The sequence below is a fragment of the Dreissena polymorpha genome, chromosome 12 (assembly GCF_020536995.1).
Source record: "Dreissena polymorpha isolate Duluth1 chromosome 12, UMN_Dpol_1.0, whole genome shotgun sequence".
Lineage (NCBI taxonomy): Eukaryota > Metazoa > Mollusca > Bivalvia > Myida > Dreissenidae > Dreissena > Dreissena polymorpha.
Genome location: NC_068366.1, coordinates 36731261 through 36748282, shown reverse-complemented (window position 1 = coordinate 36748282; position 17022 = coordinate 36731261). Strand labels below are relative to the sequence as shown.

The 17022-nt window shown below is 36.8% G+C and overlaps 1 protein-coding gene across 1 annotated transcript in view; it reads left to right on the top strand.

Annotated features, from left to right (window-relative positions):
• Window positions 1-16650, top strand: part of LOC127853551 (dynein axonemal heavy chain 5-like) — a 117255-nt gene extending 100605 nt beyond the window's left edge. Inside the window, 20 exon segments of the mRNA XM_052388130.1 lie at window positions 852-989; window positions 2280-2537; window positions 3073-3267; window positions 3595-3750; window positions 4280-4462; window positions 5763-6006; window positions 6157-6602; window positions 7055-7222; window positions 7562-7697; window positions 8215-8354; window positions 8922-9086; window positions 9548-9742; window positions 10208-10358; window positions 10819-10898; window positions 10900-10931; window positions 13243-13399; window positions 13905-14117; window positions 14500-14628; window positions 14778-14904; window positions 15066-16650. Of these exon segments, the coding sequence (XP_052244090.1) occupies window positions 852-989; window positions 2280-2537; window positions 3073-3267; window positions 3595-3750; window positions 4280-4462; window positions 5763-6006; window positions 6157-6602; window positions 7055-7222; window positions 7562-7697; window positions 8215-8354; window positions 8922-9086; window positions 9548-9742; window positions 10208-10358; window positions 10819-10898; window positions 10900-10931; window positions 13243-13399; window positions 13905-14117; window positions 14500-14628; window positions 14778-14904; window positions 15066-15349 (3597 nt within the window). The 3' untranslated portion in view covers window positions 15350-16650.
• The last annotated feature ends 372 nt before the right edge of the window (window positions 16651-17022 follow it).

Here is a 17022-nt window from a genome sequence, read left to right as displayed (position 1 = left end):
GATGGAGTATCAATTTTATTTTACAAGTGATCATAAAAAATAATATTTACGCAAGTGGCGCAGCCACAATGAAAATATGTATTTTTTATGATCACAAGTGAATTAAAATCGATATTCCATCGAATCCAACAAATTTTCTTTTTATTTTATACTTTTTTTCACTGTAAATTTACATTGAAAAAGAGTTTAACTGGATAATCTTGCTGGATTGATGACGTCATTTCGTCGAAAAAATGATGTCATTTCACAGTAAAGCAGTGAAAAATATCGATATTTTTCACTGTTATTTTTCACTGTTTAAAACAGTGAAATTCCAGTTTTATTTCACTAATATTTCTCTATAAACCACCGGAAAGCATAAAATAAATGCTTGTACTTACTTAGTGGCAAGCGTAGCTCCAAAGCATTCTGCCCATTTGCACAGTCTGGTGAGAAGCTACCCTGTCATCTAATGAGATCACAAAACTGTGCACAACTTAATAGGCAACACCTTAACTCCGGAACAGACTGCATGAATTTGCAGGCTAGTCTCGAGCAACCTGCATAACACCCATTTTTGTTTGACACAGCACATCTGGAGATTAAGTGGTAGATTCAACAATGTTTTTGGTTGTGATACCTTGCAAGTAAAAATGTATATGGATGTTTTGAGTTTATTTTTTTTCTCTTTATTTAAATATAGTTTTATTCTGTCTATCTGTAAAACATAAAAATTTATTCAAATCTTTGTTTTTTTACTTAGGAAAAAAAAGAAAGCCCTTCCAATAAATGTCAACACCTTTCTCGCTTTATGTTGCAATATATTGTTGCAAACAGGCACTAAATGCTGATTCAATACTCATTTACTTCAGGCAAACTTGGCAGTTCAAGAGGCCAAGCTGTCGGTGGCCATGTCAGACTTGAACCAGGCGCAGGCTCAGTTAGATGATAAGAACCGAGAGCTGGCAGCCGTCATGGCCATGTATGATGCTGCCATGGCTGAGAAACAGGTGCTGTGAGGGAAATTGAGAACAAACTGAAGTTGTGAAGAGTGTTTATTGTCCCCTACCTGGTTTCACCGGAGTGGACTTATGGTTTTCGCTCTGTCAGTCAGTCTGTCTGTCTGTCAGTCACACTTTTCTGGATCCTGCGATAACTTAAAAAGTTCTGTATATTTTTTTAATAAAACTTGAAACATGGATAGATGGCAATATCGACATTATGCACGTCATTTAATTTTGTTCCTACGTAAACATTCTGGTTGCTATGGCAACAACATATAAAAAGATCTGACAATGATGGAATTTCTGACAATGGTGGAGCTGGTAGGGGACCATATTGCTTGTTAACCTTGTTCTTTAAAAACTGGGATTAATGCATGTGCTGTTAAGTGTTTGTTCCCAGATTAGCCTTTGAAGTCCACTTTAATGGAATATGTTTTAATATAAGAGGACTCTTTTAAAGCAAATCCAGTCTAGGCTGAAAGTGTTATCCCTGATGTGCCTGTTTAGACTGCATGCCTTAAGCCCAGTTTTCCCTCCAGTCTAGGCTGAAAGTGTTATCCCTGATGTGCCTGTTTAGACTGCATGCCTTAAGCCCAGTTTTCCCTCCAGTCTAGGCTGAAAGTGTTATCCCTGATGTGCCTGTTTAGACTGCATGCCTTAAGCCCAGTTTTCCCTCCAGTCTAGGCTAAAAGTGTTATCCCTGATGTGCCTGTTTAGACTGCATGCCTTAAGCTCAGTTTTCCCTCCAGTCTAGGCTAAAAGTGTTATCCCTGATGTGCCTGTTTAGACTGCATGCCTTAAGCTCAGTTTTCCCTCCAATCTAGGCTAAAAGTGTTATCCCTGATGTGCCTGTTTAGACTGCATGCCTTAAGCTCAGTTTTCTGAGAACAAGGCTCAACTATCTAAAAATTTCTGATTGATAAGAGAGACTGGTGGTTGGAAATGGAAAGATAATGAATATTAAAGTGATAAGAGGGAACCAAATTATCCAGAAAGGCTGCATTGTTTTAAATTAATTTTTTTTTTTAAATTGCAATGCCATTTTTTTAAGGTGAAGTCAAATTATTCATGGCTATACTACTTACTATGTATATCTTTGAAATGAATTTAGTTGTTTTGTATACAAATTATGTTATGCTTGTAATCTTTGTATATACATTGTCTAGTATTGCAGATCTTTTATTGATTTATTGTATGTTTTATATATTGAAATAAATTTTATTAAACCATTTTAAATAAATAATTTTTAGATTTTTTAATAAATAATTTGTATTGTTTAATAATTGTTAAATGTAGGCGCTGGTAGAAGACGCAGAAGCATGCAGACGTAAGATGACCAATGCAACCGCTCTGATCGAGGGTCTCGGAGGTGAGAGGGTGCGCTGGACCGCAGCCAGTAAGGGGTTTGAGTCCCAAATTCAGCGCCTGGTAGGGGACGTGCTGCTCAGTACGGGCTTCCTCTCGTACTGTGGCCCCTTCAACCAGGAGTTCCGCACCCTGCTGAGCAAGACTTGGAAGAAGGAGATGATGAATGCCAAGATCCCGTTCTCTGACGTATGGAATCATACTATTTATCAACAAGTTTTTGTTAACCCTTTACCACTTATATACATATTTTGATGCATTTGTAGTCCCTGAGAAAATTATATTTAATTAAAGACCTTTCTTACTAGATTCTAGTTTTTAAGGCCTCATTTCCAACTATTAGATGCTGATGAGCAGCAAACAGCATAAAACCTGAACAACCTGCGAGTTCATCGCAGGCTGTTCTGGTTTTATGCTGTTTGTTGCACACGTCTATTTTCACTTTGCTTCTAAGTGGGAAAAGGTTAAAGTTTTATTTGGCCATAAATGTTCATTATATGACGTATTACACCTTGGATTTTTGTTCATCAGCAAGTTTTTGTAGATGTTTCAATTTTTCATAAATGTTGATTACATTTTTTGTTATCAGCATAAAACAAGTGTTGAAAGTATGAATGGGTAAATAATGTATCTATGACTTGTGTTTGCCTTTACACAATGTGAAATCAGAGAGTTCTTCTAACAATTTGTCCTAACAATAATTTGAAATAACATTTCTTCTCAGGACCTTGATGTTGTGAAGCTCCTAGTAGACAACGCGACGATCAGCGAGTGGAACCTGGAAGGGCTGCCCAACGACGACCTCTCGATCCAGAATGGTCTGATCGTGACGAAGGCATCCCGGTACCCCCTATTGATCGATCCCCAGGGCCAGGGGAAGATCTGGATCAAGAACCGCGAGGCCAAGAAAGAGCTACAGGTTAAATTCCAATAAATAATTTGGTGTCTGCCTGTTGTCCTTTCAAAAGTAGAGTTTCTTTTCTGGTTTAAAACTCACTATCAAGACCAAGTTTTTAAAGGTAGCTTGCATTTAGGATAACTTGTTAGAAATTTCAAAAAGGTATCTTTTTGATTGTAATTATTGAAAGAGAACAGATTTATCTTTAAAATTATACCAGGTTCGCACAATTTTATGTATAGGAAGGCAAGAAATATGCTTTGACAGTTGGCAGTTTTATAATGGGACCCTAGGATTATTGAAAATGGGATCCTATCGGAATTTGAATTATTGTTATCTTATCTGCAGTTGACATCATTGAACCACAAGTACTTCCGATCCCACCTGGAGGACGCCCTGTCCCTGGGGCGGCCCCTGATTATAGAGGATGTGGGGGAGGAGCTGGACCCCGCCCTTGATAACGTGCTCGAGAAGAACTTCATCAAGAGTGGCTCTACTTTCAAGGTTTGCACATTTTAATTTATTTCCAAACCTAAGATACTGATGAGCAGCAAACAGCATAAAACCTGGACAGACTGCCAGTTACGTGTAGGCTGTTCTGGTCTTATGCTGGTTGCATATAGCTATCTTCTACTTTGCTCCTGAGTGGGAAAGGTTTGAGTTTATAAAGCATGTCTTAAAAGTCCTTACCAAAAGCACATAAGTTTTTTTATATTATTTCTTTTACCTGTTAACACTATTTGCCTTGAATGCAGGTGAAATTGAAAGTATAATTTATAAGACATTTAATTTATTGTGTAAATCTATCCAATAACAACATGTGACTTCGGACATAGTATGAACTATAATGACAAATCTGATTTATCTTAACTGTACATTATAATCACATGCTTTCCAATACAAGTTTATTTTGTCACACCTGTTAATCTGAACCCCTTTTTGTCACACCTGTGAATCTGAACCCCATTTTGTCATACCTGTAAATCAAGCTAAAATAAATAGGTTTAACTTAATCCACCTCCTCTGACCGCAGGTGAAAGTGGGTGACAAGGAGGTTGACATCATGAAGGGATTCATGCTGTATATCACCACGAAGCTGGGCAACCCAAGGTACACCCCTGAGATATCTGCCAGGACCTCCATTGTGGACTTCACTGTAACCATGAAGGGACTGGAGGACCAGTTGCTAGGTGTTGTCATCCTTACTGAGAAACAGGTACATTTTTGTTTACCAGAATATATGTGTCTTGTTCTGAGAAAACTGGGCTTAATTCATGTGCGTAAGTGTCGTCCCAGATTAGCCTGTGCAGTCCGCACAGGCTTATCAGGGGACGACACTTTCCGCTTTAATGGTATTTTTAGTTTCAAGGAAGTCCCTCCTTACCGAAAATCAAGTTTAGGCGGAAAAAGTCGTCCCTGATTAGCCTGTGCAGACTGCACAGGCTAATCTGGGACGACACTCTTTACGTACATGAATTGAGCCCAGTTTTCTCAGAACAAGACACAATATATGAGCCTCGCTCTGGGAAAACAGGGTTTAATGCATGTGTAAGTGAAAATTGCACAGGCTAATCTGGGACAACACTTAACGCTTTTTTTGTATTTTTCATTTAAAGAAAGTATCATCTTAGCTTAATCCAGATAAGGGGAAAGCGTTGTACCTGATATGCCTGCGCAAACTGCCGGGCTAATCTGGGACAAGACTTTCAGCACTAGCATTACGCCCCATTTGCTGAGCAATGCTCATCAGTGCTTTGTTTATCAGACTGTTTTTGTACTTTTGTCTATTTGACCAGACCATCTGCCTTCTTTTGTTAATCAAACTAATGTCTTCTTTAAGTTACCAGACAAGTGTGTACTTTTTAAACCAGACTATTTGTTACTTTTGTTGACCAGTTATGATATTTTTGTACTTTTTTGCCAGGATTATGTTTGCCAGACAATTTTTGTACCAGACTACTTTTTTTACCTTAAATAACTTCCTATTCTCACCCTAACTATTGATTGCAAACTAAGTAAACTGTCAATTAACTTAAGATTAAAATGTGGCTTAATTTTTGTATATCACAAGCAATTTGTGATCCAAACATGCTATGTGATTATTATTCCTTACATTTTGTAGAGAATAAACTCAAAGTTAAACATGGTCACAAATAAATTAATACAAAATCAAATGATCTATCATCTTAAGTGATCATTTAAGTTTTTAGTACCTCGGGGTGACCTATTAATTTTGTCCAATAAAACTCTTCCTCACACCTCAGGAACTTGAACAAGAGCATAGGCACCTTCTAGAGGAGGTCACAGCAAACAATGGGATTGAATGCCTGTGTTTTAAGTATCACCCCAGATTAACCTGTGCAGTCTGCTGTCTTTATTGTAATTTTCTTTGAAACTGATACTCTTCAAAGCAAAAATCCAGTTTTGATCCAAAATTTATGGAGCTCAACTTATTAAAGTACTTGCCCCAAGCAATCAAAGTTTTCCCCTAAAAAAACTCTTCTGTACACCTCCAGGAACTGGAGCAAGAGCGCACGCACCTTCTGGAGGAGGTGACAGCAAACAAGCGCAAGATGCAAGAGTTGGAGGACAACTTGCTGTACCGCCTCACGTCCACCGAGGGCTCCCTGGTAGAGGACGAGTCTCTAATCGAGGTGCTCTCCACCACCAAACGTACCGCCGAGGAGGTCAGCGAGAAACTCAAGATCGCAGCGGAGACCGAGATCAAGATCAACACAGCACGAGAGGAGTTCAGGCCTGGTAAAGTGGCATTTTGAAATGTTTTTTTTGTTGTTGTTTGTTTGGAAAAAATAATAGATACTCATGTTCCTAATGAGAAAAGACAATAGGCACTGTTTGGTTGTTTAATACCCATGTGAAACCTAATATCTCCCATTTTCCTGTTTGCAGTGGCAAACCGCGGTAGCATCATGTACTTCTTGATCGTTGAGATGAGCATTGTGAACGTCATGTACCAGACCTCCCTCAGACAATTCCTGCAACTCTTCGACAATTCCATGTCCCGTTCCCAGAAATCCCCGATCACCGCCAAGCGCATACATAACATAATTGAGTACCTCACGTTTGAAGTATTCGCCTACACCGCCCGAGGTCTATTTGAGGCCGACAAATTCCTCTTCACGATCCTGATGACGTTGAAAATTGAGATGAACCAGAACCGCATTTCTCACTCTGAGTTCCAGTGCTTCATCAAGGGTGGTGCTGCGCTCGATCTAAATGCCGTGGAGCCAAAGCCGAAGAAGTGGATCCTGGATATGACCTGGCTGAACCTTGTTGAGCTCAGCAAGCTTACCCAGTTTTCACAGATCTGTGCCCAAGTCGGCAGGAATGACAAGGTACTGTCTTGTATTCCTGTTAACCTAATTTTGTAGTTTGATCAGAGTGATAACATAATTTTAGCTGTGCACTGGAAAACTAAGCTTAATGCATGTACGTAAATGGTCATTCGCAATTAGCCTGTGCAGTCCTCACAGTCCTTCAGCTGAAAATAAATGTTGGTCTGATTTCTTCATGAAATATTAATTTACATTTTCTGAGCATGTTGTATGTTAATCCAACACCAGACATGATGCTGTTGATTTATAATTGACTGTAAAAATGCATTTAAGCTGTATTAAAAAAAAACTAAGCTTAATGCACGTCAGTAAAGTGTCGTCCCTGATTTTCCTGTGTTGACAGCACAGGCTTATCTGGGATGACATTTTAGTCACATGCATTCAGCCCAGTTTTCCCACAACTAGGCTCATTTCTCCCAATATTTCAATGCCATTAATGTGACTATAAATAGAACTGGAAGGCGTGGTTTGACGAGGATGCCCCCGAGGAGGTCGCCATTCCTGACGGCTACTCTACCACCCTTGACAGCTGGCGCAAGCTGCTCCTGATCCGAGCCTGGTGCCCGGACAGAGCCATACCCATGGCAAGGAAGTACATCTCTGAGGCTTTGGGACCCAGGGTAAGAAAGTGTTGAGAGATGACAAATAAGAGCTGCTCAGTTCACTTCGGGTTTTAATTAATTTGTTTTTAGTATGTCAGATGTAATTTAGAATTTACATTCCACTTTTTGAGATCAGATATTCACGAAATAACGGTTTACAAATTTGAATTGACATTGCTTTCAAGAATTCATACAGTCATAATCAGTATATAATTATAGGTATATCAATTATTCTCAAATGCTATTCTCTGAGACTACTATTAACAAAGAACAATATGATTGTTTAAAAAACTTACTCCATCAAAATCAAGATTTGCGCTTGCTGCTGTGGCTCATATCTCCCCTTTCACCCTCCAGTTCGCGGAGGCAGTGATCCTCAATATGGAGGAGATGCATAAAGAGTCTACCAAGAGGGCGCCTCTTATCTGCTTCCTAACGATGGGCTCCGACCCCACAGAGAACATCATGTTGCTCGCCAAGAAACTCAACATACGTACGTAATCTCGTTGGTGTTGCCGAAATTTTTAATCGGCCTCTTGATATGTTCACCATGTTGAGATAACCTGTATTCCCATCCTAAACACTTTACCCCATATAAAGCAAAGTGACAATGGCTTTTGCAACCAGCATAAAACCAGACCAGCCTGCGAGTACCTCGCAGTCTGTTCAGGTTTTATACTGTTCGCCGCTCATCAGGAACTAAGGGTTGGAAATGAAGCCTTTAAAACTTGAACTTAGTAAGAAAGGTGTTTAATTAAATGTAACTTTCAAAGCGACTACAAATGTGTCAAAATACATATCGAAGTGGTGAAGAGTTATAGGTGGGAAGTTGTGAAGATTATGAATAAATACAGTTTGTTGAGACTGTTGATTAATAATAGGGAATTTTAGAACAACTTGGCATTGTTTACATTTTATTGATATGTTTCTTTGCCAAATGTTTGTGTATGTTCTAACAAAATGGTTGTTCTTGTTCTTCTATACCACATGTGATCCCCTTGTGAATTCAGAGTGCAGCGCAATCTCCATGGGTCAAGGTCAGGACGTGCATGCGCGCAGGCTGCTCCAGGTCTCCATGGCAGAGGGCAAGTGGGTGCTCCTACAGAACTGCCATCTTGGGCTGGACTTCATGGATGAGCTCCTGGACACAGTGAGTTACCATGGAAACTGTACATGAACATCTAGTTACCTTACAAACTGTACATGAACATCTAGTTACCATTGAAACTGTACATGAACATCTAGTTACCTTACAAACTGTACATGAACATCTAGTTACCATAGAAACTGAACATGAACATCTAGTTACCATAGAAACTGTACATGAACATCTAGTTACCATAGAAACTGTACATAAACATCTAGTTACCATAGAAACTGTACATGAACATCTAGTTACCATTGAAACTACATGAACAGCTTTACAGCTTGTATTTTGAAGTGTTTTTTTGTAATTTATAGCCATGTTCATTTCATTGATTTAAAAGTATACTACATGTATAAACAATACAGACATATTCACTAAGAAAAAAAGAAAGAAGACATAAAACAAATTAACTAACTTACTCATAGAACTATAAACATTTTTCAACACAATATATTAAACCAAACTAACTTACTCATAGAACTATATCAATACAATGTATATTAAACCAATCTAACTTCCTCATAGAACTTAGAACGATGTATCAACACAAAATTGTAAACCAAACTTCAGGTTACAACCACTGAGTCCGTACACGATGCGTTCCGTTGCTGGCTGACATCAGAGGAGAACCAGAAGTTCCCTATCAACCTGCTGCAGTCATGCATCAAGTTCACCAACGAGCCGCCACAGGGGGTCAAGGCTGGACTCAAGAGAACTTACGCTCTTGTCACCCAGGTAACTTAGTGTGTCATCACGGCCCCTTAGTGTGTCATCACTGTTTTATTTGGCCATTTCAGAAAGTGTTGTAGGTCATCATGGTATAGCGTGGTCAACTCAGTTATTAGAGCACTGCACTGCAAATTTGAAGATTGCAGGTTTTATTCACAGGCCAGACACATAATTATTATTTACTTTGGTGGGCATTGGTCATAAAATTATTTCTATGGCAAATCTCTCGCTTCCTCTTAAGTAGCGCCGTTGTCATTTTCTGCTATTGATATGTGTGATCCTTCACTGATCAATGTTTCCTTGACCTTTAAACTGGCATATTGGGTTACAAGATGGCGCTTTTGTTGCAATTTAATGAACCCTTACTTTTCGAGCCATTATCCAGATCCACTTGACTCAAGATCTATTATCATTACTGCTTGTTTCTCAGGTCCGGTACTCACTCTGGTATGTCTCTGCAATTTCAGGAGCAACTGGAGTACAGCAACCTGCCTCAGTGGAAGCCGATGCTGTATGGTGTAGCCTTCCTTCACACAACGGTGCAGGAACGCAGAAAGTTTGGCCCGATTGGCTGGAACATACCATACGAGTTCAACCAATCGGATTTCACTGCCACAGTGCAGTTTGTTCAGAACCATCTGGATGATGTTGATCCAAAGAAGGTATGGTTGATTTCTGGACTGGATCAAATGTGTTGAAACACAGATTTTCATACCAAATAGAACTTTTATCGACTAAATGGAATCCTGCTTTTTAAAAAGTGACATATAAGAATAGGTTGATGCTGTCGAAAAATATTTACTTTACTTTTTTTGGGGTGTGTGTGTATATTTTTCAATGTCAGACAGGAGTTATTATCAGGTGGTTACTTTGATCAGACAGATCGAATTGAAGTTCTAAACCATCTCAGACCTTGGTTTATTCTAACTTTGGGTATAGTTATGCTTAAAATTAGTCTAATATCTCTGTGGTGAGAGTTTCTTTTAAGCTGAAAACCTAACACAAATTCTACCATCATTTATGTTCTGATGGTATTTGGAGAAAGGGATTTGGAGGCAAGAGGTGTCCTTTTTTCTCTCCTAAAAGAAACTCTAGTTTCAGCCTCCACCTGATATGTTTATTTGTAGGGTGTGTCGTGGACAACAGTGCGCTACATGATTGGAGAGGTGCAGTACGGAGGTCGTGTCACTGATGATTACGACAAGCGTCTCCTCAACACGTACGCTCGTGTCTGGTTCAGTGAAGCCATGTTTGCTGACACATTTGCCTTCTACACGGGTAAGATGGCGTACATTTTATATTAAAAGTCATTGTTCATTGTCAAGGGAAAGTCTTTATTAATCAATTTATGCTGTTTGGTAGAGTTTGAAGTTATTTGCAAATTATGTTTGTATTACTATATTAATTACAAAATATTAAGCTGACATACTGATATAAAAATGATTCTAAAAAATGTCCTAATAATATTATTTAAAAAGCTTATATGGCCTATGGAAGTGGCTGTTTCTCATACTTTTTTGTTGCTATGTCTTGAAACCTGTTGTTTAATTTTCAACTAAACTAAATTACTCAAATATGTATTGTTCTTAGTCCTCAATGTAGGAAGTTAACATGTTTACCCACATACAGTATATATTTTCTATCTCTTCATATTACTCAAATGAAGTTTCATTTATTTCATATATATTGTTAAAACAAAGTACTATGAAACCATGTTCACTGTCTCAATTTTCTGCAGGTTACAAGATACCAAAATGCAAGAATCTGACCGAGTATGTGGGTTACATTGAAAGTCTGCCACTGTCAGACAGCCCGGAGTGCTTTTGGACTTCACTCCAATGCAGACATCACGTATGTACATCTAGTAGCACCTCTGTCTGATTAAGGTCTTTCTTATATGAATGTGTATTGATCATACAAATATAACATATTCTAATAACCTGCTAATGATTTGGTTGACCAGTATATATGTGTCATATTTAGTACAAGAACATATCTAGTTAACCAGTACAATGTGTCGTATTTAGTACAAGTACATATCTAGTTGACCAGTATATATGTGTCATATTTAGTACAAGTATATATGTAGTTGACTAGTATATATGTGTCGTATTTAGTACAAGAACATATCTAGTTGACCAGTACAAATGTGTCATCTTTAGTACAAGTACATATCTAGTGGACCAGTATATATGTGTCATATTTAGTACAAGTACATATTTAGTTGACTAGTATATATGTGTAATATTTAGTACAAGTACATATTTAGTTGACTAGTATATATGTGTCATATTTAGTACAAGAACACATCTAGTTGAAGAGTGCAAATGTGTCATATTTAGTACAAGTACATATGAAGTTGACCAGTACAAATGTGTCATATTTAGTACAAGTACATATCTAGTTGACCAGTATATATGTGTCATATTTAGTACAAGTACATATGTAGTTGACTAGTATATATGTGTTGTATTTAGTACAAGTACATATCTAGTCGAAGAGTGCAAATGTGTCATATTTAGTACAAGAACATATCTAGTTGACCAGTACAAATGTGTCATATTTAGTACAAGTACATATCTAGTTGACCAGTACAAATGTGTCATATTTAGTACAAGTACATATGTAGTTGACCAGTACAAATGTGTCATATTTAGTACAAGTACATATCTAGTTGACCAGTATATATGTGTCATATTTAGTACAAGTACATATCTAGTTGACTAGTATATATGTGTCATATTTAGTACAAGTACATATCTAGTTGACTAGTATATATGTGTCGTATTTAGTACAAGAACACATCTAGTTGAAGAGTGCAAATGTGTCATATTTAGTACAAGTACATATGTAGTTGACCAGTACAAATGTGTCATATTTAGTACAAGTACATATCTAGTTGACCAGTACAAATGTGTCATATTTAGTACAAGTACATATCTAGTTGACCAGTACAAATGTGTCATATGTAGTACAAGTACATATCTAGTTGACTAGTATATATGTGTCATATTTAGTACAAGTACAAAAAAATCTTAAATTTTCTGAATAATAAAAGTTAATATTGAGAGGGAATGGCTTTTGGGGAGCAGCTGTTTTTTATACAAATAAAATAATTGTAAAAAAAATAACTTTAATGCTTACAAGGATGAAATGGCACCTGGTCTAGAAGTTAAACCTTCATAAGGTAAACTTAATCCATTCCCATGTCACCCTATTGGTGCAAAAAGGTATCATGTGCCATCTTATTGCAATGTCACATGGTACCTTTTTGCTTTGGATAAAATAATTTCTGTCTCTCATATGAGTCATCTTCACATACTTGCTGCATGTTATAAGGCGGTAAGTGGTTCCATTGTGACAAGTATTGCACAACAATGTTAACTATGGTATTGTACTGTTATTGTTCACAAACTGACCCTCATCGTGTTAAAATGGGTCTTATGTCATAATAGGCTCCAGCCCAGCCTGTGCAATTGCATAAGACCCATTTTCACATGACGCGGGTCCATTGGTCAGTCACCAGAGATAGTTTAAGCGTATGTGTACATGTTGTCTGTGCTAAAGTCTTAAACAACAACAAAATATGATTTTTTACAAGATATTTATAACAAAAATTGTGCACATGTGAATCTTTAATTCAATGAGTTAGCGTGGCTTAGGAAACCTTAACCATTAAAATAAACAGATAGAGAAATGCTAGAAAAAAAGTAAGAAATGATGTCACAAACATGAACAAAATGATGTCACTACACTGTGTGATGACTGTATTCAACAAGGTGTAAATTGATCCTAGTTTATACCACAGGTTGTTATTGACTGTATTTTACAAGGTGTAAATTGATTCTAGTTAATACCACAGGTTGTTATTGACTGTATTTTACAAGGTGTAAATTGATCCTAGTTTATACCACAGGTTGTTATTTTGTCAATACACGAATGATGATTGGATACATTTTTGAATGCTTCCCTAATTGAAAAAAAAACACAAGTTTAATTCTTGTAGCAAATCACAAACATGCATTTATTTTCATATCTGCAATGTAAGAATAAAAATGCTGTATGATTTCTTCCATGCAAGTATAAGATAAACACTCAAACCTTTTTGGAATAGATAAAACATCTAATAATACCTTATTAAACCCCCTGTGTAATTGTGCAGCTATTCTACGAACACTGCCAATCGCATGTTAGAGACGATTGTGAACATCCAGCCCAAGGACGCTGGTGGTGGCGGTGGTGAGACCCGTGAAAGTGTCGTCTACAAGTTGGCAGACGACATGCTAGAGAAACTGCCACAGGACTACATTGCTCATGAGGTTAGTTCCCCCTTCACTGGCCCACTTTTCCCATTCACTGGCCACTTTTTCCCCTTGACTGGCCCCTTTAACCCTGGACTGGCTTTTTTCTCTCTCTTTGACTGGCAAATTTCCCCATTGCCTTTGTTCAAATTTTAAATCTAGAATAATCTATCATTATAATGCTTACCCAGAATCTTAAGTATATAACCTTGATCCTTCATAATACTTGTTACTCATACATGTATGTTACTTTATACAAATTTAAATTCCAAGAAAGCAGCTTCCCTACACTTACGCAGGACAAAAAATATCGCAATAAAAACATTGTAGCAGCTCTTGTGAGCAAATGTGAGAAAAAAAAAAATATACAAATTCAATAATACATATGCCGGCACATGACATTAAATAACCTGATATATTTATATTTGAACCTCAAAAATATAAGCCAAAAACTAGTTTGTACTTAGTTTTCCATATATCATTACCCAATTAAAGAAACAAACTTAACCGAATACAAACACAGGTGAGAGAGCGCCTCCGTAAGATGGGTCACCTGCAGCCAATCAACATCTTCCTGCGCCAGGAGATCGACCGCATGCAGCGGGTCATCACGAGGGTGAGACTCGACCTGAAGGACCTGAAGCTTGCCATCGATGGTACCATCATCATGAGTGAGAACTTGAGGGATGCGCTCGATAACATGTTTGATGCTCGCGTGCCCACATCGTGGAAAAAGGTTAACTTGCATTTGCAGCCGTTATCTGTTTTGTGTGTGTGTGTGGTTTTTTTTGTGTTTCTTCAAAAGGTTATGAATGTTTAGTATTTAAATACAAATGTTTTGTTATTAAAATACATCAAAATTAACTTAAGTTTATGGTAAGGCTTCATTTCGAATCATTAAAGAATTATTTTGAATATTTCTTGAAATAAAAACTAAATTTCTCAATACATGATACATCCAATTTAAGTTTCACTACGCTCACATGGGAGAATTTATAAAAAGGTTAAATTTAAAACGGTTCTATCTGCTCAACAATTTTTTGTTGCAAAACAGTAAACACTCAAAATATTTGGGAAAAAAATCAATAAAATCATGTACTATATTCCATCCAACTCAGATATCCTGGGAGTCTGCAACTCTCGGTTTCTGGTTCACCGACCTCCTGGACCGCAACCAGCAGTTCCACACGTGGCTGTTTGAGGGCCGTCCCACCACTTTCTGGATGACCGGATTCTTCAATCCCACTGTGAGTACTCTATAATAAAATTTCCTTGTGAACTGGTAAATTTTTTATTGTTGTGTAGTTTTCTTTAAGGGACAAATGCATTCATATACAATTTTTTACATACACCTCTGCCAGGGCCCCTCAAAATATTGTCCTTATCCATTTGCCAGGGCTTCCTGACTGCCATGAGACAAGAGATAACGCGTGCCCACAAGGGCTGGGCCCTCGACTCTGTGATACTTGACAATGAGGTCACCAAGATGATGAAGGAAGATGTCCACAGTCCTCCAAATGAAGGTAACTACTTTTTAGATGCTATATATTCGGATAACCTCTTTTATGGCATTTTGTTTTCCACATTATTAATAAATAAATTTCTTGCTTATTTCCCTTTTAGCCCTTTACTATTATCAGTAAATTGCACAATATTTATACATAAACTCTTTGCTCCATCCCAGGTGTGTACATCTACGGGCTGTACCTGGACGGTGCCGGTTGGGATCGTAGAAACGCTCGCCTCATCGAGCCCACGCCCAAGGTCCTGTACACGCCCATACCGGTGGTGCACGTTTTTGCAACCAACGTGGAGAAGGGGCCGTCCCAGACCATCTACATGTGCCCTGTGTACAAGAAGCCCAAGCGAACTGACCTGACATACATCTTCCCACTCCAACTGAAGACTAACAAGAATCCCGATCACTGGACCCTGCGAGGTGTGGCTCTGCTTTGTGACACAAAGTAAATCTGTGGCGTGCCCAAGGAATGTGAACTGAGTTGCTTTACTGTGTGATAAAAAAGGGATATGAAGTTGGGCATGGATACTTTTAATGTACTCTTTGTGACAATTTAAAATTGGTTTCCATCATACTTCAGTCATGAACTTTACAAAAAATGAGATTTTGTGCTTGTTTACAGCGTTATTGTCTGCTTTTTTCTTCAAGGTTTGCATGGTTTATTATATAAAGCATGTTTTTTGGTGTTTTTTAAATCCAAATTGTATGTATGACAGTATTAACTTGATTGGCGTGGATTGTTGTTCCATGAACTATGACTTTGTTGTTATTTTTCCAAAAACTAAATGTGAGTTATGATATACAATTATAAGTAAACCTGTTTAATACATTATTTTATTGTTATTATCAGTGATAGCGACAATCCTTCCATTGCGTTTTGCCGTCCAACCATTTTTGGTATGCAATGATATATCCAACTGGAATTTTTGTGATATGAGGTTTGAAAATATTTTATAGCATACTTTGTATATATATATATATATATATATATATATATATATATATATATATATATATATATATATATATATATATATATATATATTATATTATTAACTTTTCCGATTTACACTACAGTATTTAAGCTGATTAAAGTGATGTACTATTTTATTTATATTGTGATTTGTTTTTTTTCATTTACAAGTTTGTGATATATTGTTTTTCATGTGCTTGGTTTGAAATGTGATTATTTTCCATATATTTGTCGAATAATGTACAATCTATTACTATGCATTTATTGGTTTTGTTTTTTTTATTTGTGTATTACCTGCTATTCTTTTGAAGACAAACGTTTCTGAAATGTTGCTCTTTTCCTTTACAATTGTAAATATAATAATTTAATAAACTTCCATTATTGAAAAAAAAATCTTAAAAAGTTTTAAAACAATTTGTATACTTTCTACTGTAAACAAATATGTGTCTGTTATTAACAGGATTTCTCAATATAAAGAACATCCTAATGTTTTATTTGAAAAGAAACTGTTTGATAGGGACATTTTAGTACTTTCCTGATGTTTATGCATTTATGTTTACAAATACTTGTGTTTTTTGTGTGGATGTGCTGTGAAGAATTTAAACAGAGAAAATCTATTAATAATAGTAATTTATTTTAGGTATTAGATTCCATTCTTTAGATATAAGATGGCTGGACATTTGAAATTATATATATTTTTGTTCCTGGTTACAAGTTGTTGATTCAGATAAATATATACATGTTAATATAATTCCAAAATAAAGTGATTTTCAACTACTGTGCAGTTATCATTTTGTAGCAACTCCCATCATATTTCACACAAACTGCGAATCTTTCAGTTGTCACGTGTGTGCACTCAACAAAAATGTAAAACGCCATAAATAAATACAGTTGTAGTTTGCTTCTTCATTGAAAATTGTTTTAGCATGGAATGTTAGGACCATCAATTCCACATTATTGTCAGTAAAGCAAAAGGATATGAAAAGTTCATGGTAGTTCAGCTGACATTGTCCTATTTTTGCGGAAGCTTTTTCGGTTATTATACTTATAGTATAATATAAGGATTTGTTTACATATATTTTAACACTTTCATTTAGTTTATAAATAACTTACACAAGTGTAATATTTGTAATAGTATTAAATTGATGA